Below are 24387 nucleotides of genomic sequence, written 5' to 3'. Positions count from 1 at the left end.
GTCTTCCATGGGAGGGTCAGGAATTTTGATGCACCACATTTGGAAGAAGAGATGTGAGGAAGCATCCTGGTTCCATGGCATATTGGATGTCGTTATAGAGGAGCAGGAAGAGGCTTATCTGGGATGACACTTCTTTGTGTTTGGGAGATGCTGGGTTCAGTGATCAGGAAGATTTTGTCAAGTCAATGAAGGGGACCCTTGATGCAGGTCTGACCCCACTCCCTTCCCCCCCCACCAGCTGCAACAAAAAGGGCTGATACAAACTAGGCAACCCTGTACGGTGGAAACCAACAACTCTCTTAGCAGCAATAGGCCTTGTTGGCAGGCCCCAAGACACACATTTTGTCCTTTTCCTGCTACCAAGTCAATGCATATTGGGGATTCCAGATGCCTCATTCTTCTCAGACACTCACATTGGATAATCATCCATCTCTATTCTTTTGCACTTGTTCAAAAGGCACTATATCCTTTTTGCAAGTTCAATGATCTCTTTGTCCCTTCATTTATTCGCTTATTCATCCATTCAAGACATGTAATTTGAATAGTTTCCATTTAAGAGCTTGGAGATGTAAATTTAAGTTCCACTTTCCACCAAATTTAATCGGTGGCTTTGGTCAAGAGAATTCACCTCTCTGGGCTACCTGTGAGACCAAGACAAGCCTGCCCAGATTAGTTGTGTTTACCAGTGCAGAAGTGGTTCCACTTCTGATACAGTGTCCAGTGGGGACAACAGTGCTACAGTTGACGTTCAGTAGATGTCAGCAAGTTGCCTTAGCACCTACTATATATTAGAAAAAGAGCATGATAAAAATATGAAGACAAATAGCACTTAGTCTTTTTATGAGGTATAACTGACAAACAGTAAAACTCACGTATATTAAGTGATTATTTCATGGGTTTAAGACTAATGCATACAACTGTGTAATCACCACTCCAAAACAAGATATGGTCATCCTTCAGTATATGAGGGGGATTTGTTCCAAGACACTGCAGATACCAAAATTCATGGATATTCAAGTCCCTTATATAAAATGGGTAGTGTTTGCATATAACTGCAAGCATCCTCCTATATGCTTTAAATAATCATCAGTCATTATAAGGTTACTTACAATACCTAATACAATGTAAATGCTATGTAAATAGTTGTAAATACAATGTAAATGAAATGCAAATCAGTGCCAACAAGCAACAAATTCAAGTTTTTCTTTTTGGAATTTTCTGGAATTGTTTTTTTATATTTTTTATCATACACAGTGGTTGAATTCACAGTGCAGAACCCGCAGATACAGGTGGCCAACTGTGTAGAACATTTCCATCATCTTCAAAAGTTTTCTCATGTTACCTTTTAGAAACTTCTCCCCCTGACCTCAACAGCAACCAGTTATGAATTTCTGGTGAGCTTTCCATGTGGTGCTAGTGGTAAAGACCCAGCCTGCCAATGCAGGAGACATAAGAGACATGGGTTCCATTCCTGGGTCAGGAAGATCCCCTAGAGTAGGGGATGACTACCTATTTCAGTATCCTGGCCTAGAAAATCCCATGGGCAGAGGAGCCTGGCAGGCTACAGTCCATGGGGTTGCAAAGAGTTGGTCACAGCTGTGTGACTGAGCACATGATGCACTTGAATTTCTGGTGCGTGAGTGCTTGTTCAGCCAGTCAGTCATGTCTGACCCTTTGTGACCCTATGGACTGTAGCCAACCAGACTCTTCTGTCCATGGGATTTTCCAGGCAAGAATACTGGAGTGGGTCGCCATTTCCTCCAGGGGATCTTCTGACCCAGGGATCAAACCCATGTCTCCTGCATGGTGGGAGGATTCTTTACCACTGAGCCACCTGGGAAGCCACAGATTATATTTACATGTTCTTACACCATTTATTTAAATGACTTATATTTAATTAACAAATGACTAGATGCTTTGATTGAAAATCAATTGGACATATGTGTTGGTCTGTTTCTAGATTCTCTATTCTGTTGCATTGATCTATATATCTATTCTTTTGCTAATAAAAAGTCTTAATCACTATAGCTTTATAATAATTCTTTAAATCAGACTGTGCTTTCAACTAAGATTATTTGGAGAGTTCTAGAACTTCTGCATGTCCATTTAAATTTTATAACCATCCTGTCAATTTCCTTAAGAAAACTTGAGATTTTTGATAGTTATTACATTGAATCTATAGATATTTGGAGGGAAAGTTGTAACCTTACACTATTGAGTTTTTAAATATGTAAACATAGTTTTTCCTTTTAAAACATCAACTTTTGATATTATTGACTTTTCTCAGTTTTCATATCATTGATTCACATTTTTGGTAATTTTTTTTTTCTTGTGTCTGTGCTTGTTACCGAAAGGTATGCATGGGGGTGTCTGGCTGCTCATCACTCAAAAGCCAGTAAACAGGCCAGGTTGGTGGAAAGGAAAGTTTGCTTTATTTCCGATGTCAGCAACTGGCGGCGGGGAGGGTGGCAGACATCCGTCCAAAGGCTGACTCCCCCACCCCTGAGGAGCAGGGGGTGAGAGCTTTTATAGACAGTGGAGAGCAGGCTACATGCAGAAACAGCAGTCATCTCTAACAATCATCTTCAAATTGGTCATCAGTGGTCTGACTGGCATCATCTTGGTTGTTTTAGATACAGTTCATAGTCAGTTTCGGGGTCCATTTGTTCCCATTTATTTGCAGTCAGTTCTCGGAATTGTGGCAGCTCTTGTCCTAGGTATAGTCTGGTCATCGTGTAGTTAACTTCTCCACCTGGTGTTTTGGTATCTATACAACAACTTACAGGATATGGCTCAGAATGTTATTTACAGTCCTTGAGAAAGAACTAAAGGTCCTTGACTATTCATAATGACTACATTATTATTACTTAGTCTCCTTTGACTGTCTTCCTTTGTTTCAGCATTTCTCACTTCTCTGATTAAACTTATTTTTTGACTAAAGTTTTCCACAGGCAAGAGGCATACAGAGGACATGGTGGAGAGGCAAGGACCATATGGTCCTGCTCCATTTCATGCTCAGATGCTCAGTCGTGTCTGACTCTTTGGGACCATGGACTGTAGCCTGCCAGGCTTCTTTGTCCATGGGATTCTCCAGGTAAGAAGACTGGCGTAGGTTGCCATTTCCTACTCCAGGGGATCTTTATGAACCGGGGGTCGAACCAGCCTCCTGCCTCTCCTGCATTGGCAGGAAGATTCTTTACCATTGTTTTTCCTTTGCAATTTTTTTCCTTACATCTGTTTATTTTGGTTTCAATTTGCTTTTACATCTTCTGTCTTTGTAGTGGTGAAACTTAGATCATTGACTTTACTTCTGTTTTTTTTCCTAATACAAGTATTTGTTGTTGTTTAGTGGCTAAGTCGTGTCCAATTCTTTTTCGACCCCGTGTATTCTAGTTCACCAGGCTCCTCTGTCCATGGGATTTTCCAGGCAAGAATGCTGGAGTGGGTTGCCATTTCCTCCTCCAGGGGATTTTCCTAACCCAGAGATTGAACCCACATCTTCTGCATGTCCCCTGCATTGCAGGTGTACTCTTTTACTACTGAGCCACCAGGGAAGCCCAATACAAGTATTTAAAGCTATACATTTCCCTCTAAGCACTGTTTTAGCTGAATTCCATGAACTTTTATTTGCTGTGTTTTCATTAGCATAGAGTTCAGAATATAGAGCATTGGACTTAGTTTTTTTTTTCCCCAAAGTATCCCTATTGAGTTCTGAAGGATGAAAAAATGGCTGTGAGTTAGTGTGGAAAAGGGTAGGAGAACAGAAATCAGGTATTTATTCTGCTTAGTGAGGTTAGGAAAGCTTCCTAAGGTAGTCCTGTCATGTACCTACATTTTACAATCCAGATTCCTCAATTCTTTTTCAGTTTTGAAAACACAAATGTGAGAATGTGAGAGAAAACTGACAAACAGGAAATAAAATACACAGAAAAAATAAGGGAAACCAGAGAGGCAGAAAGAAGAGTGGAATACCATGAGAACAAAACCCATTTTTATTTCTACTAAATGTATAGTTTCCTTGTAGGAGAAGGACGGCAGTGGTATTTTCGTTGTTTAACAGCTGCTGTCTGCAGAACCCCTTCTCTGGGTCTCTGGCTGAGTTCTGAGTGTCTTGACCTTGTAATAACACTTGAGCCTTTTTCACATGATTTAAGTCTGTGAAGTGAAAGTGTTAGTCGTTCAGTCATGACCGACTCTTTGCAACCCCATGGACTGTAGCCCACCAGGTCCCTCTGTCCATGGAATTTTCCAGGCAAGAATACTGGAGTGGGTAGCCGTTTTCTTCTCCAGGGGATCTTCCCAACCCAGGGATCGAACCCAGATCTCCCGCATTGCAGGCAGATTCTTTACCAGCTGAGCCACAAGGGAAGCCCCTTTAAATCTGTGGTCCAACCCAATTCCAAGGGCACTTAGATTAAATATCTCCCAATCCATGCCAACATTTAAAATAAGAGGTTTTGAAAGGAAATCTTAGATTACACATTTATAATTTGAAAATATATATCATTTAAATAAATATCACCATTTTTAAAAGGTTAGAATATTTCTAAAAACAAACAGAAAAGAACCAATCAAATGTATATTTTTCAACCACCTAAACAAGGCTCTAGGAACTCTTGTATTTCTGGGAAGTCTTTTCAAATATTTGTAAATATTTTGCATAATTATGATGTTAGAGAAAATATATTTTATCCTGCACTTTCTAACACTTTTGTAAAACTTTAAAAACCATTTTAGTGGCTACTTAATATTTCATCAAATATATGTAAAATTAAGCATTTCCTTCTTGAGTATTATTTGGGTCTATTACAATTTTTCACAAATTACAAATAACACTATAATGAACACCTTATTGCCTAATGGTTGTTCAGTTACTATATTTATTTCCTGAAGTCAAATTCTCAAAAGTAGAAACATGGTGTCAAAAAAGGATATAAACATTTAAAGCTCTGGACAAAATATTACTGAGTATTGCCAGAAGCACAGCTTTGAATAAATTACATTCTATCTTGGGGATCAAAAGAATACTCAGGCTTCAGTGTTGTGTTTTTTTTTCCCATTAAATCCTTGTGGATTTATCTTTAGTAGGAAAAGTCTTTTTATAAATTGGTATTTTTCTACTTTTCTAAAATCCTCTTTTGTGATTTATAAAAATTTCTGTCTCTTTCTTTTCATATATATATATATATATATATATATATATATATATATATGTATGTATTTTGACTTTATTTTTATTTATTTTTCTGGGGACTGAATGGAGAAAAAATCACTTTTTCTTCAACTCACTTTTTCCTTGGCCTACATTAGGCAAAATTCATGAATTTTGGTGCGTTTGAGAAAATTGAAGAGATGGTTAGATACCTACCTTTGATGATTAGATACCTACCTTTTTTTATTAATCAGAATTGATGTACATAAAAACACCTTCCTCACATGAGTACACAATGATTTGCTCTTTGAAATATTTGAGTTTTTCATTCATTCATTTATTCATTCACTTGTTTGTTAGTCAACTCATTTAGTAATGCTGAACTCAGTTAATATGTAAGAGTATGCTTGATGCTTTCCTCTTTAAATTGAGTTAGGCTTGACGAAGGCTGGTTTGGTATGGTATGTTATTTCAAACATTTGTGTTTCCTTTCTTATTTTACCCAGAGTTTTCCTTTCTTCCTTTGGGGCCTTGAATCAGTGTTTGAACAATCAGAAGGTTAATTTAATCGTAATGGCTACCATTAAAGAGGCCTGGGATGGATCAAGGGTGGGAATTTAAGTTTTTTTCAGGCATTAAATTAGCTGAACTGGACTTCTCGACAACTTGTTTATTAATTAGGAAACTAGAGTTTAAAGAGGGCAAGGGACCTTCTGATAATCAAGTTTGAGTCAATATCGAACCCAGGGTTTGAACTCAATACTTTTCTCACTCTAGCTCCTATGTCATTAGCTGGTGCCACTCTGCAAAAACTGGAAGAGATGCATGATCAGAATGAAGCCTCAGCTCTTACTTCCACTTACCTAGTGTCTTCATCACAGGAAACCTGAGCAGTTCCTTCCCCTCTCCCCTCCTCTACACCCTCCGGATCCTCCTGCTTGGAAAGCCTTACCTTTCTTTATTGGCCAGGCTGATTCTCGGTTATCTCTCTGGTCTCAGCAGGAGCATTTACTCTTCCTGCCCCCCACTGAAGCTCCTCCTTTCTCAGGGCAGGGCCAGGGGCTCCCTTAACACCCCGTGCATCCCAGAGTTCAGGTTCATCCAGTGTCACCCCATCCTCAGTGCCCTGCTCTGTCCCATCCTGACCGGACTCCGAGCCTCCGTAACGTCAGGCCTCTCTCTCATTCATCTGTTGTCCCAGGGCCTAGAGCAGAGGCGACACAAGTGGACATCCAAATGTTTTATCTTTTTAAAAATCAAACAAAATAAATAATCAGTAAGTGAAAAAGAAATGATAGCATTCGGAAATGCACCCATAGGCATCTTTCTTCAAGAAGAATGAGCAGGATTGCTGGGATCTAGTTGCAGGGAGAGCAAGGAGTGAGGAAGGGTGGGGAGGGCAGGTGTTTAGTCAGTCTGCTGGAGCAGGTTTCCATACAATTGACTAAGTTGTCCCCCTCATAATGCCCTGCAGCTTAATTTTGTTTGATGATGATTGGTTTGGGATAATACAGTGCAAAGATCAAGGAAAGCCCCCTCTGCGCCTCCTTTATTAAATTACTTTGCTTTGGATTTTGAACATTGCCAAGCAAATCTCGTTATGAATTCTTCAATTACTTTCTTTTGCGATTTTTATAATTTGGTAGGGTAAGCTCTGGAATCAAACCAATATCCGTGTCATCATGCTAACGCTGATTATTTTCAAACTCCTCATTAGAAGGGTGGGAGGATGTTCACTCCCCCTAAACCTGATTTTATTCTTCAGATTTCCTCTGCCCCATAATTTGCTTTGTACCCAGGTCTCATACACTTCACCTTAGTGCTAGCAGTAAATGTGGGCTGATTCTATTCTGTGTGCTCCAGTGAGTGTTACGGCTTTGAGTTTTATGACTTAAGTTTTTGTATTTTGAACTGAATTGTTTTGTTTTTTGATTACGTTAAAATCCAGAAGCAGTAGCTGGTGAGAACAATTTTGATTTATTGTGTCAGTCAAATTGTTGGCAGTTTTTGTTTGGCTTATCTTTATTTCCATTTTCTTGGTATAATGTTGTTTGTCCAAGAACAAAGAAAGAGAAGAGGGGAAGGAAAATAACATTTATTAAGAAATTACTGTGTGTGGTATTATGTTCATACACTTTGTTTTCACTGTTGAGGGCATCTTGTGATATTTCCATTTTGAAACTAAGAAATGTAAAACTCAAAGTTTAAACAATTTGCCTGAAGATTATTGCACTCTTTCTACCTCCATGTATTTACATATATAATAGAATATTACTCAGCCATAAAAAAATGAAATATTGCCACTTACAGCAATATGGAGGGACCTAGAGAATATTATGCTTAGTGAAATAAGTCAGAGAGACACAGGTACTGTATAATATCACTTATGTGTGATATCTAAAAAAATACAAATGAATGTATATTCAAAATGGAAACAGATTCACAGACATAAACAAACATGGTTGCCAAGGGGGGAGAGTTGGGGAGGGACAAATTAGGAGTATGGGATTAACAGATACAAACTACTATACATAAAATAGGTAAGCAACAAGGATTTACTGTATAGCACAGGGACTTATACCCAATATCTTGTAATAACCTACAATGGAATATAATCTTCAAAAACCAAACAAAAGGCTAAGTCACTATGCTATACACTCAAAACTAACAACATTGCAAATCAACTATTCTTCAATTTAGAAAACAAGAAAACAGCAAAAAACCTTTTTGGGTATAAGTAGTTGTTTCCACTGTGAAGGGAACCTCTAATGGAGTCTCTTTACTGTCTGACGTAGAGATACTAAGATTGGCTTTGAACCTTAAATTTAAAAATTTTAGCGTGTGAATGTGTTTGTGTGTGTGTGTGTGTGTGACACACACAAACAGAAGTGGACAAAGAGAGGCAGAGAGAGAGAAATGAGAGGTGGATTAACTCAAATCAGGAAGAGTAATAACAGTCAGAGCTCAGAAAAGCATGCCTCCCAAGGCTCAGACAGAGGAAACAGGAATAGTGAGGACCCTGGTAAAGAACACTCTCAGCAGTGAAATTTGGTATTTCTGATATTTTAAGGATCTTCACATGGAAGAAGTCTTGAACCTTTCCCTGCAGCCCAGGTCTCAGACCTCAGTTGGTGATATGGGGATGTGATGAGCAGGCACTGTTACCCTTTGGAGTGAGTGCTCTGCGTCCCTGGACCACGCAGTTGTCTTCTATCAGGGCCGTGCCCCCGCAAGCCCCTCTAGTGGTTCATCTTTCTGATTCTTTGACTTTACAAAGCTGTACCTCCTGATAGGTAGAGCTTAGAGCTGGTTCTGAGGAGAAGGCAATGGCAACCCACTCCAGGACTCTTGCCTGGAAAATCCCATGGACGGAGGAGCCTGGTAGGCTGCAGTCCACGGGGTCGCGAAGAGTCAGACACGACTGAAGCAACTTAGCAGCAGCAGCAGCAGAGCTGGTTCTGTGAGGAATGGGAGTCCATTTGGATCTTTTCAGTCCGGATGTGACCTCTTTTGTGGCTCCTCAAAGTGTGAAAGGCTGTTGCGAGAGCCTTTCTCTCTCTCTCCCTCAAGGCTGACATTTTAGCAAAGGCCATAAAGGAATCCTTAGCTACAAATGGGATTAGAGAATGAGACAACTCTTCAACATAAGCCCTGCCAGGATGGTCTCTGAACCAATTAAAGGATAGTTTTTAATATGAATCGTGATCACATACCATTTTACTGCTTCTCTCTTCTTCCTTTATAGTCTGAGCTGCCAGTTCCCAAAGACCCTTTATGGCTGAAAAAACACCAAGATGTGACTGCAGACAGCAAATACAGGCTGGCCTCAGGGTGTAGTTTCATGGATCTCACTGGCACTTTGTCTCAGTGGAGTCGGGTGCTCAGTTAAGACCACATAGCATCCAGTGAATACAGTGTGGGGTTTGAGTTAACGAGAACTGGGTTTGTGCCATAGATGAGATCTTGGCCAAGTTAACTTACTCCTGAACAAAGCTATCTCATCTGAAAACAAGTAGGAATAATAATACTGGGTCTTTCCAGATTTATTGTAAAGTTCAGAGGTGATGTGAATGGATGAGTACAATGCCTTGTAGAGTGTATTTTAACACAGTAGTTTTCCAGGGGTGTTCTTTGGGCCTTTAGCATCAGCCTCATCCAGGAACATGTAGAAATGAAATTCATGGGCCCTACTTTAGACCTAATGAATCATAAGCTGGAGAAGGGATGTTGGGGGGAGGCTAGTCATTTGTATTTGAACATGCCTTCAAGGGGATTCTCACACCCTCTCAAGTCTGAGAACATATGCTTGAATGAACAGTACTTACTGGCATGATTGTTGTTTTAATAATATCAATATCTGACTTATTCTTGAATCTTAGGAAGTGACTCTTAGCCAGAAGCCAAGGTGACCACTGATACTATCCATGAAATCAGCCTCTGAAAGACGTTGCAGGAGAAGGAAAAGTGGAGGGCAGACTGGGAGGGGCAAACAGGACAATGCAGCTTGCTTTGATTGAAGTACCCAGGCTTCTCAGATTCTAGTATTTATGCCTTCAGATTCTGCATTTATCACTTTACACATGTTTATTCAGCACCGACTGTATGCCAGGCATTATGCTAGGGCAGAGAAAAGGACATGCATGGCCAAGGGGGTCACATCCTTCCGTGTGTGTGTGTGTGTGTGTGTGTGTGTGTGTGTGTGTGTTCATGCCTGTGTGCACACAGGGAGTGTCTTTACTGCCCTGTCTCTGGGCTTCTTCATGGAACATTTGACCTCATGGATGCCTGTTCTCTGTGCTGCGTGGGTTCATGTATTCTTGGGTTGTTTCCCTTTCCTCCACGGGCCTTTCTCATTCTGTATTCTTGTCTCTTCCTAATCTGTTCAATATCTAAGCAAACCAAATTACTCTTTCTTTAGATCATTCTTAATCTTTCCCATGGAATAACTCAGATTAGATTGTTGTTTATCATGGTGTTGGGACAATTTAAAGTTTTGACAAACCACTGAAAATCGATGTGTCCCTTTGGCCTGCTGAGAAGGTTGTTTATGACCCCAGTTTTGCTGATGGCATACAGTTTCAGACTTTTGAGGAAGGAGCTATTGATTCTTCCAAATTAGGACTTTTCTTTTTTCCTTGGTACCAAACCAGCTTCTCCTCCCTGGGAGATGTGAGAAACCTTCTCCCACTGAGACAGTACTTGGTTCACTAAGATTCTTTCTCCCTAGAGTGCTAAAGGCCCTAAAAGGGAAAACAGCTATAAAGCTTCCATAAGGTCAGGTACTGAAGGTGGACGTCCTTAGCAAGGTTTGTCCAGAATCTGGCAATCTGATAGGAGCCAGCTGCTCAGGGAGCTCTAGATGCTTCTCTAGGGCTACTGATGTTGAACTTTTGATGTGGGATAAGGGAAGGCTACTTGTGGCCAAGGAGACCTGGGATGATGTTCAGGCTGTGCCAGAGTGGCTGGTTCTGTAGTCTTGGGCAGTCTTTTCTGAGTCTCGATTTCCTTGGGAAATGGACACAGTTTGGACTGTGGAAATTTATTCTGAACTATCTTAGAAGAGAATGGATGGGAAGGCATCAAGTAGAATGATTTTCTGGAAGAAGATGTAAAGTGTGACTCTCCTTTAATGTTTGCTTTTAGTAATCTTGGTCTCAACCCTGTGTGATTCTCTCTTCCATTTTGGGCCCTGGCTCAAGACCTTAGCGCCATAATATTCTTTTCCTTCTTAAACCTACTCTCAAGAGAAGATCAGAAATTCATTTCACTGAGGTTTCTGTCATTGGATCCCAATTTTAGCATGCATCAGGTTCACCTGGAGAGATTAAGACAGATTGATGGTCCCCACTCCTAGGGTCTTTTATTCAGTGGGTCTGGAATAGAGTCTGGGAATTTATATTTCTCTGGTGATGCTGAAGCTCTTGGTATAGGGAACACTCTCTGAGAACCACTGGTCTGTATTATAGACTTGGAGGATGTTAAAGCTGGAGAAGATCTTAAGGACTGTCTGGATTCATTTTCCATTTTTACAAATTGATAGTGAGTTAGTAAGATTGTGACCCCATCTTACAGGTTTTCTAATTTACCAGGCTGGTGGCTGAGGACAATTTCAAATGTTATTTTCCCCGAGGCAACTGCATTAATGAGAATCCAAACTTTAAGTTGTAAGGATGATGCCGGTGATGATTTTCGTGATCACAAGGGTAGTGTCTTATTCAAGTTCCTTTACCTTAGACACTTTCTCTGCTGTTTCTTCGTGTGAGATGGTGGGTGTTGCTACTCCTGTCTCCTGGATGAGGTGACTCAGGCTCAGAGGGTTCAGGTGCCTGGCCAAGGACACTAGAAAAAAAGGCCTGCTCTGCTCATCTCCAGACCGTTGATCTCACCCATATACCATGCCATGCTTTCTATGAAATGGAGTTGAAGATTCTGTAAAGGAAGCTGAGGAATCCAAGAGAAGGTAATGTTAAGGTGAGAGCATTGATGGCCTGAGAAAGGAGTTGGCATTCTTTCCACCACTAGCTCTGCTCCTCACTGTTCTGTGTTACTCTAGAACACAGGAGTGCAAGAAGCGGGAAGGTAATCATTGGCAGAAATCATTTTGCAGACCTCCCGCCTAGCCATCAGAAACTGTTTCCTGCTGCAATTGCCCTAGGGTGGCTCTATCATCTTGGTCCTCTCACCCAGGTAAGGGGCAGCCTCACTTGACCAACCACCATGACAAAACTTCAGGGCTTATGCCTGTGCCCATGGCCACACACACACATGCACACACAAGACATCTCCCCACCAGATGTTCTTGCTGCTCCTTTGGTTGTGTTATCTCATTGTCAGCTCCATCATGTTCTCTCTGGTCTGAAGCCAAGAGCTGAATTGATTTTGTACCCTGTGGATGCTTCAGGAAAGCGGCCACGGCATGAATCATGGGAGAGCCCAGCTGCCGTCGCCTCCCACCCCACTCCTCCACTCCACTGAACCTGCCCTTCTTTGCCTGTTTGTTCTGCTCCAGGGGCTGATCCAGGTGAAGAGTCATTTTCTTTTGCTCCTTGGGAAGCAGGTTTCCTTGCAGCCTCCTGAGAAGGGTATGGAACACTTCCCAGGGTCCCGCTGATTGTCAGCCTCACATTTTCACATCATTTTGGAGGCCTCTTTCTTTTGTGCTGAGAAACCATAGAGGTGTCTCCAGCTGAAGGTCTCCTTTTTCTAAACTCCATCTGGTCTCTAGGTGCTTAGTATCTGAGTTCACCTCTCTGCGGTTTCCCTAGGGTCTGTGGTGCTCACTTGCACATGCATACTCATGTGTGTGCACGCAAATTTCCACACATGCATATGTTCATGCACACACATCCTCACAGGCACACACACACTCCCCACACACACCCCACACACACCCCACACAGAGCATGTTGCTGACTTAGTCAAGGTAGAGGAATGATTGGCAGGAGGGGTAGAGGTGGGAGGAAAGATGTGTCAATGACAGCTGATGGATTGCTCTTCAACATTGATCTGGGGGCTGCCAGAAGGAGAAGAAGGAGCTTGTGTTCCTATCTGTGTGCCAGGCACAGTACATTGTCTCCTGTAATTTCATCCTCAGAATAGTCCTCTAGGAAGTGATTATTAGCCCCAAGTCTATAGGTTCACCAGGCTTCCCATGCAGCTCAGATGGTAAAGAGTCCACCTGCAATGCAAGAAACCTGGTTTAGATCCCTGGGTCGGGAAGATCCCCTGGAGGAGGGCTTGGCAATCCACTCCAGTATTCTTGCCTGGAAGACTCCATGGACAGAGAAGCCTGTTGGGCTACAGTCCATGTTGTTGCATAGAGCTGGACATGACTGAGCAACTAACACACACACACTGTAGGTTCATCAAAGAGCCAGGATGTGTCTTCATCCAGAATCCTGCTGTTTTCACTGCCCTGTGTTCTATGATGGAGGCTGGATCACTAAAATGACCCTCTTCGGCAGCTGCAACCACAAAAGAAATGTTCACTGAGTTGCAGAAAACATTGGGCACCAGAGACTAAAAGAAACCAGCAGAAGTCACCCATGATGGCATAACCCAAAGATAGTGTTTGATACTTGGTTTTGATTCTCCATAAAGATGAAAGTGAAAGAGGAGAGTGAAAACAACTGACTTAAAACTCAGCATTCAAAAAACTAAGATCATGGCATCTGGTCCCATCACTTTATGGCAAAAAGAATGGAGAAACAATGGAAACAGTGAAAGGCTTTATTTTCTTGGGCTCCAAAATCATGCAGACAGTGACTGTAGCCATGAACTTAAAACACACTTGCTCCTTGAAAGAAAAGCTATGACCAACCTAGACAGTGTATTAAAAAGCAGAGACATTACTTTGCTGACAAATATCCATATCATCAGAGCTATGGTTTTTCCAGTAGTCATGTATGGGTGTGAGAGTTGGACCATAAAGAAAGCTGAGCACAGAGGAATTGATGCTTTTGAACTGTGGTGTTGGAGAAAACTCTTGAGAGTCCCTTGGACAGCAGGGAGATCAAACCAGTCAAACCTAAAGGAAATCAATCCTGACTATTCATTGGAAGGACTGATGCTGAAACTGAAGCTCCAATACTTGACCACCTGATGCGAAGAGCTGACTCATTAGAAAAGACCCTGATACTGGGAAACATTGAAGGCAGAAGGAGAAGAGGATGACAGAGGATGAGATGGTTGGATGGCATCACCGACTCAATGGACACAAGTTTGAGCAAGCTCCAAGAGTTGGTAATGGATAGGGAAGCCTGGTGTGCTGCAGTTCATGGGGTCACAAAGAGTTGGACACGACTAAGCAACTGAACAACAAAAGTTAGTTCTTACATAATTTTAAAAGGATATCACAGTGTAAGTACTCTATTGCACAGGTTCTTTTTCACCAAACAATATAATACTGGTTACCATTTATGTAGTACTCACCACATGCCAGGTAAAACTCTAAGCATGTTGCATTTACTGAGGGATTTAATCATCATCATAACTCTGAAGTATGGACCATTTTCCATCCAGGGAACTGAGATTCAGAGATGTTAAGCATCTTATTGGCACTCACAGAGCCAGCAAAAAGTGGAGTTGGTATTCGTGTCCATATAGTTGGAGTTCAGAACCCAGGCTGGTTCTTCTTCACCATGGGCAGTTGTTTCTCCTAGCAGGGTATGTTCTTTTAAAACAGCATAGTAACGGTAACATAATATTCCGTCATCTAACACATCATTTACCTAGCTGATTCTCAATTGTTGAGCATTTAAATTGTTTCCAATTCTTGCTAGTTTAAACAGTGCCCTGAGAATCTTTGTACAAACATCTTTTCTGAAACTAGTTCCTTAAGAGTGAATCCCTAAGGGTGGATTTACTACATATGCACATTTTAAAAACATTTGATTCTCCCTACTGCATTGCCGTTCCAGAAATATGCCAGCCACATTCCTACCAGCAGACTGTAAAATTGTCCTTTTCTCCATAGATAGTCTAGATTTTACTGTTGTATCTTGTGATTTGGCCTAGTGCATAATAATGGATCACTGTAGCCAGGATTCAGGCTACCTGTGGCGATGTGTTGTCATTTTGTGACCATGACTGTAGAAGCTAAAATTTGGGATGCCAAGCTAAAATTTGGGATGCCAAGCTCTGCTTTGTGAGGGTAAAGGGTGGATAATGTGTCACTGGATGGTTAATACCCATGAGTCTGCATCAGGTTTCCAAGCTGTCCCTCATACCCTAACACCCCATCCACGGACAGCACAGGCTCCTGTGTCCTGCCTCACAGGTGTCAGCCATTCCACGAATCACCTCTAAAGCTGGAGGAAGAGAGTTATTGGGGCCAAAGAAACCTATGCTCTGCTCTCTGCCATGCTTGGATGTGTAAATGGAGGGCTGGGGAAACTGCTGTGGTGCCTGGTCCTCTGAGCACTTCCTGGGGGAATGCTACTGGTGATAGAACCCACGGAAATGGCAATGACAGTCTTTCTCCTGGCTCTACTACTCACTATCTGGATTTATTTGGGACAAGTCCTTTTATTTTTCTGAGTCTCAGTTTCCTCATCTATAAAATGGGGTTCATGTTCAGCCCCTCAGAATTATACCATGGAAAAGGAATCAGGTTTATGACAACCCAGCATCCAGCAGGTACTTCATACCTACCCTGGACCTGGCAATGCAGATGCCTGATTTCCTTTAGCACTTCTTTTTTGAGAGCATTTGTGTTTGATGTTTGTAGCACCTGCATTCTTGTTTGGGGGGATAATGTGTTTGCTTGTCCCTTTCCAAATGCAGTTAGGATGGAGTAGAAGAGTGTTATGAAGTTCTTGCCTCCAAGGCTGTTGTCTTGGAAAGTTTGTGCCCCAAGTGAGTTCTGGGAAGGGCTGAATCAGTGGTGCAATGAAGGGGGATGCAGTCTCATTTTATTACCAGTGAACAGCCATGGAGATGAGTCATCCAATATCCCAGCTCACTTGTGGCTCTGTATATGGTGCCTAACCTTCCTCCAGCAAAATAGGCTGATCATGTTCCCCCAAATGTCAGGAGGATGCTCTAAGCACTGGAGTCAGAGAGCCCCATGGTCTGTGTCCCCTTTCATTTATAGTAGTGCACCAGTGTGTGGGTGGAGGAAGTGGACTTCAGGGATGGTCTTGGATTCTGTTTGCTAAGATGCTTCCCGAGAGACAAACGAGGGGCAGTCTCTGTTCCTGCTACTGTCCTGGCATCCTGGGAATGAATGCCCAGTTGCCCTTGACTTTCTCCAGTGTCAAAGCTGTTCTCTCCTCTTTTCCCCAGAGTCCTCACATCTGTTCTTGTATGTGTGAACCAAATGTTTTTTCTTTTTCTTGTAGGGAAAGAAAAGAGTGAAATGAAGCCAGATGTTTAGATGCAGGCCAGGAATATAAGGGAGACTTTCCCAGGTGTTTGGGTCGTGTCAGGGGGCCGGTGACCTGAGAACCTGGAGAGCTCTGGCAGACCTTTGTGCTCTGTTGACAGACAAAGGTGCCTCTGGGAGCACACAGGACAATGGAGATAGAATCTGGTACCTATGTAGTGTGTGATAGCATGGACTGTGTAACAAGATTAAAGAAAATATTTTCATCAACTTGTCCTAAGAATCATCACTAATCCCACTCCATTATGTAACATTCCTGTCCATCTTTTGGCATATTACCTTTCACATGCATACAAAACAGTAAGGCAGTGATTAGGAGTGAGGAATACACTTAATACTTTAAAGAGGCCAGCCAGAGGTAATTTAACTCATTAAAGATATGACATCTGGTATTTGTTTCTGTTTGGTTTTAATGCAAAATACAAATCTGTGGTCCCACTTTCATCTTTCCCAAGCTTTATGAAACGAACGTCAATGATCTGTTTGTAAAGAGCTCACTGCCTATTGAGCAAACTCCAGGTGATAGTGAAGGACAGGAAAGTCAGATGTTCTGCCGTCCATAGGGTCACAAAGAGTTGGACATGACTTAGCAACTTAACAACAACATTGCCTATTACTCCTAATCTCAGATAACATTCCTGTTAACTCCCCACAGCCCCCTGGGAAGTAGGGGAAGGACAGGGCCTGGAGACACAAGACAGGATGAGTTCGTATGAATAGGAAGTGGCAAAAGAGCCACCCTGTGGAAGTATTGTTCCGTGTAACCAAGGGACTCCCAGGCTCCGGAAGGAAGGTGTCTGGTTCACCCTTTTCTTTCTCTCTGAGGAACAGCCAATGGCACACAGTTGGGAAGAGACTCGATTCCTGCCAATACTTTGTCTCCCCAAGAGATAGGAGGTAAATCCTCAACAGAAAGAAGTTAATATAAATAGGAAACGGCAAATGTCCCTCAGTGTGAGAGGTCTCTGGCATGGAGTTGAGGAGGAGGAGGATGCAGGGTGGAGGGGGAGTGGTAGACATGCCTTCACAGTGGTAGTGGAGGTGAGGTAAGGGGCTGAGCTGCTGAGGAGGGAGCTGAACCCTGAGTAGAATGGCAGAGATGCTCAGACTTAAGAAAAGCAGAAGATGAGCCTGTGATAGGAGGGGAGAGAAAACGAAGAAACTCTTGGATCTCTCAGAGGCAGATTTTTGATATATTTGACAAACCCCACATATGGAGAAGCTAGAAATTTTGGATAAGCAGCACGGAGTAAAAAGATGGATACATAATTACTAAGGGCCACCTGGAAAACTGGTTCTGATCCTAAAGGAAGAGTCTTAGGGAGGTTATGGGGCATTCATTCTGCATGGAGCAAGAAGAGGGTCTATATACAGGGGATATAGCCATGAGGGATGGCATGTTTTGGGCTCCTTATAGCTGGTGTTCAAAGTGATCCTAAGAATATGGTCCTACCTAAGAAGCCTTCTGTCTCATACAGGGGCTGTGACACACCAGGAAGATTGGGGAGCTGTCAACAAGGTCCGGGAATTTGTCCTGGAAACTGATGGACTTGGGAAGCTCAGGGAAGGTTTTAGTGGTGCATTTTACAACAGCATGAGACTGAGGCTAGGAAAGGAGGACCCAGGAAGCTCTGGGATGCTGAGGAAGGGATGTTAGAGATTAAGAGTATAAGGATAGAGCCCCATTACAACTGTAGCATCTGAGTTGGCCCACATATAAGATGTGGCACCTAAGCCTTTCCAGGTCCTCCCTGTTCTGGTGTCATCCTATAGATTAGGAACTAGCCACATGCTTCTTGAAGAAGGTATATGGTAATAAATGTAGGCCCTGTTTACAAACAGGGAGAGTGAGTGTCTGTGGTCATTCAGAAACTCAAGAAGGAGGGCTTCTATTTTCTTGCCCTGACTACCTTCCCGGTTAGCAGGGATTTGTAGCTGAGACATTGTCAGCACCCCTCCCATATGTTTTCTGCATTCTCAGCTTAGGCAGCAGGACTATAGATGCAGCTTCCTTCAGGCATCTGTGCTCACCTGTCTCTTAGCCCAAACTGAAACCACAGATGCACATGGCTTGACCGATCCAAGTGGCCCATTAAAATGGCCACAACAGGCTTTTGTCATAGTCAGTTTCCACTCGAGCTGGGCCAGCTTATTTCTTTCTCCTTCTTGGGACATCACTTGAAACACAGAATCGAACTTGATCTTAATTCTTCCTTCAGCATGACATGCCCTTTTGAAATCGTGCAAATAGCAATGTCTGATTGTCATGCTGAATTGTGAACATGGGTTATGAAATGCTCCGGAGTTGGATGGAAGCCAAATATTAGGTCATAAGTCAACATTTTGTTGAGAAACTTGGTTACTAAGAGGTGGAAAATGTATATCTTTTCATGAGAAAACGTGTTTGCCAGCAGGAAAAAATTTCAAAGACTGTTATCTTCCCATGTGGAGGGAGAGAGATGAGTGTAATTTTGCAACCTGGGTCAACACCCTTTAGGGACTCCTGAAATCGACTTAGCCAAGGAAGGGGGCTCTGAGGTAATATTTGGATTGTTCCCTGAGGTGAACATCAGTGGGTGGCGTGTGTCATTTCTTACAAGGTCATCAGGCACAATTGTGTGGATGACTATTCCTGGCAAGGGGAGGCCACCACACTCTGTCCACAAATCCTTCAGATGGGAAATTCCTGAGGAGAAAATAACCCATCATCCCTGGTGGCTCAACTGGTAAAGAACCCGCTTGCCAGTGCAGGAGATTTAAGAGATGTGGGTTCAGTCCCTGGGTCAGGAAGACCCCCTGGAGAAGGAGATGGCAACCCACTCCAGTATTCTTGCCTGGAGAATTCCATGGACAGAGGAGCTTGGTGGGCTACAGTCCGTGAGGTCACAGAGAGTCAGACACGACTGAGCATGCATGCCCGTGGTCCATGGGCACTTAGGGTCCCCAAAGAAGATAAATTTTGACAGACTTCATCTAAGCAGCTATGGCATTCTCTGGAAAATCTCAGTGGACATGAAGACTCAATTGAACAAAAGCAGGAAAGTGGAATAATACCCCTGACAGTGTCATGAGGCTTGTGGCTTCCCAGCTTGACTTGCGATGTTTCAGCCCCATCACCACCCCAGACTGGCATCTTCTAGCATCTAGAATGAGCTAGAGTAGGAAAGAGAAAGGCACAGGGTGTCTGTATGTTCAGTAGAGAATTAAAACCAGGCTCCTTCCTTCACTAAGAACCTGATGCTCTATTTTAAACTGGCCAAGTGACAATGTCTAGCTTGTATTTTCTTCCAAAAAGCAAGCAGCCCACATTCCTTATGAGTGCCTAAACTCCAGGCCAAGTCAGGATTATGGCTCAGGAGGTGGTGCTACTGGTGAAGAACCAACCTGCCAGCTCAGGAGACATAAGAGACAAGGGTTCGAGCCCTAGGTGAGGAAGATCCCCTGGAGAAGGGCATGGCAACCCACTCAGCATGGATAGAGGAACCTGGCAGGTTACAGTCCATAGGGTCTTGAAGAGTTGACATGACTGAAGCGACTTAGCACACTTGCATAGAATTTAAAGTCTGCTATGGATGGGTGTGATAGAAAAGGACTTGAGGTCTGGCCGAAGGCAAGTTCCTGATGGAATAATCTGCCATTGTTGTGTGGATGTAGAGCTACTGACACCAGAAATCAGTTCTTGTGTGTGAATGTGAACCTACAGGTGTGTGTGTGTATCTGTGTACACTCTTGTGGCACCGTAACAATCAAGACCCTATCCTTAATGGAGTCTACCACAGGCAGAGCAAGTCTGTGACTTAAATACCAAGTTGCAGCTACTCAGGGACAGTGATCGTAGGCTGCCTCCCTTGTTCACCTAAAGCAGGGTTCAGTCAAGTTCTAAGTGGAAATTAAATGAATACTATTGTGCAGCCCTCTAAATTGCTGATCAAGAAACTTCAGTTCCCTGGGGTCAGACTTTCTGCAGTCTCCAAGGTGAGCTTGCTAATCTGAGAAACAGGTACATGCCACTGCAACCAGGAGGCTAGCTTAGAGCCCAAATGTAGCTCACCTTACCCACCTCTTTCTGCGAGATGTGCAGAGACAGCATCACATCCTTCTATGTCTAATCACCGTGAGTGGCATCAACCAGGGGTGGACTCTGCAGATCCGGAAATAGGAGAGTTTGCTGTGCCAGCTGATTGGGCAGGAGGACCGTTTAGGAGGGTCCCCAAACCCCACCATTGAGATTTCTCGCTGCTCAAAACTAATACGGGAGGCCAGCTCTGCCTAACCTCAAAGTGATTTTGGTCTTTCAGGCAAAGAAGGGGAACTACGCCTTTCTGTGGGATGTGGCCGTGGTGGAGTACGCAGCCCTGACAGATGATGACTGCTCCGTGACCGTCATTGCCAACAGTGTGAGCAGCAAGGGCTATGGGATCGCCCTGCAGCATGGCAGCCCCTACAGGGATCTCTTCTCGCAGAGGTAGGAATGGTCAGTGAGGAGATGCCAATGGCACCTGTGCTGGGGTGAGGTTTAACCTTCCTTCAGGGCATGAGAGCCAACACAAACTTGTCGATTCATCACATTTTCTTCAACGCTGACTGTGCACCAAGACATGCTCCTCCCCACACCACATCCCCAAATCATCCTGGGCCAGGTCCTGGAATAAAAAGAGGAAGTATATGTTGCTTTCCCATGAAACTGCTTAGTCTTAGTGGGAGCTGTGATGTGAGCAGGCGATGCTGGAACAGGGCAGTCAGTGAGACAGAGAGGATATTCTGGGGGTGGATAAGGGTATCTGATCAGACCCAGAAGACCAGGGAGGACTTGCCGGAGGAGGTGGCACCTGAGACCTGAAGGTTGAATAGGAGTTAGCTAGAGATAGCTAGTAATTTAAAATTAAATGAAAGATTAATTGGATCTGGCAAAGTCCCAATGATAACTTCTTAAGATATATGTTAAGTGGGACATATCAGTGTAGAGATGTGAACAAAAGTGGGGCCAGAGAAGCAAATTGACTCCATATTCACCTGCACATGGGCTGAGGGAGCAGGTGCTACCTGCTGTGGCAGGAGAGGGACGTGGCCCTCAATCGCCTGCCTCCTCCCCATCCTTTCCAGATCAGCTTCCTGGTAATTAACACTAGCAAAATGGTGGGCGTATTGGGGGAAGGTGGGGGAACAACGCTGTATACAGGAGTGTTCTGGACTAAGCAAAGACCCGTAGACCTCATCCACCAGCAATGAATATGCATATCTAGTTTGCACTGGCCTCTTTACTTTATCTTAGATTTTTCTGGTGCAAGTCCAACCCTTGAGCTTAATCTTCGCTGGGTTCTTGGGTATGATCAAGTTTCCAAGTGCTCGGTCTGGACACCTGGCCAGCCTCCTTGAGGAAGATAGTCTCTCGTCATCCATTTCTCACTCCCCCATAGGAACTTTCCTTAGTCTTTGACCAGGTTACCCGGCCCCACCGAGAGGGTGGAGGTGAAGAGCATGGGTGAGCTTGGTGGCCTTTTCCAAGGAGCCAGCCTGCTAACAGGGGCTCTTGTCCCCAGGGATGTCTAAGCCCACCACTCACATATGTATGTGGGGTGACATCCTGGCCAGTGAAGGAGCAGAACAAGAGCTCTGCCTTGATCTACCAAAATCCAGACTGTGGTTAAAGCATCCAGGTGAAAAGGCCAGCAAGAAACTGAGGTTTAGAGACATCCCCCAGTTGCCCGATGAACATATACTTTCAAGAATTGGAGGAGCATCCACTTGGAGGGGCCAGAGTTGCTAAAGATCACTCATTTAACATCCTGAAGCTCAGAGAGGTAACATGTGCTGAGGGCGGCACAGGCAGCTGCTGGCAAAGTTGAGAGGAGAAAGAAGGTTCTGTAAGCCCCAGTGCGTGCCCTTGTTGCTTTCAGATCTCTGAGCCTTACTACCTCCTCCCACCTCCTAGATGTTGACTGGACTCTTCTGACCATGAGCAGCAGAGCCTGAACCCCATCAGGGAAAAGCCGAGGAGGAGGGCCTGCAACTCATTCATTCAGTGGCTTGTTTGCAAAACTGGGAAAAGGGGTAGAACTAACTAAATTCAATGAGGCTTTTGGGTTTTCTCTAGAACTTAATCAAGTGTATATCCTCTGCCTCCCTTTGCTCCCTGGAGCAGAGAAGGATGACATATGAGAGAAGGAGGAGTAGTGATTTATCAATTGCTTGGATTAAAGGCACAAAGAAAGGATGGCTTTCCTCCAAGATGTATAAGACGGTGGTGTTCTTGGTGTTTACCCTATTTGGTTTTCTGAGAGGGGGTGGTCAGAGGATTCCCCAGGCCATCTACCTGTGATCACCTCTCTGAAGCAGATGGTAAGGGGACTTGTGGGACCAGCACAACAGGATCAGCACCACTGAGACAGCTAATGTGCCCCAAGATAGTGCTCACAGAAGTGCAGGGTCCCCACTACAGAAGGCTTACAGTCCCCATGCACTCAAACTGCTCAGAGATCCCTTGAAAGTCTACTGAAGTGAACACTGACACAATGGAGAGCAGAAAGCTTGGTTCTCAACTAGATCGTTCAGTCGACGTGAACAACAGTGGCTAGTCCAGTTCCTGTGATATTTTAGCAGGAAGTGATTAATTACTCCCTGCTTTCATCAGAAGGCCATGAGCTCTGTGACTGTAAGTAAATGTCCCCAGTGGACCGTGCTGGCCCCCTGAAGCATTGTCCTTCCTGGGCTGGAAACATCCTCCACTTCCCTCACCTGGGAAGATGGGTTTGTACTTGGGGGAAACACTCAGGACTTCAGGTTTCCAACCTACTGCTGCCAGTGGTTCTTTAAGAGGCCCCATTATCCGCCCCTCTGTGGGTCACGCCTGAGAGGAGGAAGATGGCAGGTTCAGAAAGCAACGAACACTCCATGCCATTGACAGAAAAAGGGTCCTGTGGAAATAGCAGATCCTGGCCTTCTCTGGAATTTCTGTAGCCCTTCTTTCCCTGAGTCCCAAGAACTAAGATATTTTCTTGAATACCAATGTGTGTTCCCTTGCTTTGGTAGAGGACTGGGTCTTTAGGCTACAGCGTGTGTGTGTGTGTGTGTGTGTGTGTGTGTGTATGTGACAGGTTGAATGCTGTAGCCCTTTTGTGGACCATGGCGTGCAGAGCAGGCATTCAGCAAATGTTTAGCAACTTAATAGCCATTTATAGAGCACCTACTGTGTAGCAGGCTCCAGGGCTATTGACTACAGGAAAGCACCTGCAATTATATCTGTCTGGAAAATAGAAGGACTGGCTTCAGGAAGTGGCTATTATCGCTCTGGTTTACTCACAGGCAGGAGTAGAGATTATTATGGTGTGCATTAGTTTAGCCTTGTTCCAGGAGTCATTCTGTGCCCATGGCTTGTTTTATCTTTCCTTATTGCTTACATATTTAAATTTTCCTTTGAATCTGCTTGTTTGTTTCTCTTTTATTCTTTGTTTTCCTATACATTGCCTTACATTCTTCCTGGAATAATACTGGGCATAAAAATGCATACAGTTATAAAGAGCAGGAAGCAGGGAAGCATCAGCAGAGTGAAACTGCCTGCCTAACATCTCAGTTAGTGAGTGGAGGAGCAGGAAACCAGCCCTACGGCCCCTCTCTGGTCAGTCTCACATGCCCTAGGCCGGAACTGACTCTTGGAGAGGAGCGCACGCTGACTGCATTTGGCAGCCTGGTGTTCTGGAAAGAGCATGGCCCCCTGGGCCAGTGTGACCCAGCTCTGAACAGCAGCTGTACCCCTTGCTAATTGCAACTGGGGGCAAGTTATCTAGATTCTGAGCCTCAGGTCTCCCATCTGTAAACCTAGAAACTAATTTGCAGGCTGTTGTGAGGATTAAAACAATATAAAATGATCGGTCCCTACTATCTTCTCAATAAAAGACAGCTTATGTCAATATTGGATTGATAGGGCTGCGGGTCAATATGGCACCAGATTTCACTTTTATGTGCCTTCATTTGCTTTTCTGTAATAATGGGAACAAGGAAGTAGCCTTCTCAAAGGGTTGACATGAGAATTAAACAGTTTGTCAAGCACTTAGGAGATTTCCTGGCACATAGGTATGCTAAACTCATGTGAGCTATTTGATGCTTACCTGTTGGCTTCTTGATGAGGTCTCGCCACAGCCCCTAGTCCAGGCCATCCTCCCATTGCACCCTTTCTTCACAACTCTTCTTTCATTTTGTTGTATTGATCTCAGCTTCTTTCTCTACATTGATTCATCTAATTGTTTCAGTGTCCAAGTAGGTGTGTCTGGACTGTGCTCTCAGCAGCGATGAATGTTGTACTTGGCACAAATCAGATGCTCCTCAAATCAAATGAGTGAATAAATGAATGGTT

At 43.7% G+C, this 24387-nt stretch overlaps 1 protein-coding gene across 4 annotated transcripts in view; it reads left to right on the top strand.

The window, feature by feature from the left end:
- Nucleotides 1-24387, top strand: part of GRID1 (glutamate ionotropic receptor delta type subunit 1) — a 680463-nt gene that overhangs the window by 643546 nt on the left and 12530 nt on the right. For all 4 annotated transcript variants that reach the window (XM_043925576.1, XM_043925575.1, XM_043925578.1 and 1 more), the window contains one exon: nt 20336-20502. In XM_043925576.1, coding sequence (XP_043781511.1) covers nt 20336-20502 — 167 coding nt within the window. The remainder of the gene's footprint in view (nt 1-20335; nt 20503-24387) is intronic.

This window comes from Cervus elaphus, chromosome 15 (assembly GCF_910594005.1).
Source record: "Cervus elaphus chromosome 15, mCerEla1.1, whole genome shotgun sequence".
Lineage (NCBI taxonomy): Eukaryota > Metazoa > Chordata > Mammalia > Artiodactyla > Cervidae > Cervus > Cervus elaphus.
This window is presented reverse-complemented; position numbering and strand designations above follow the sequence as displayed.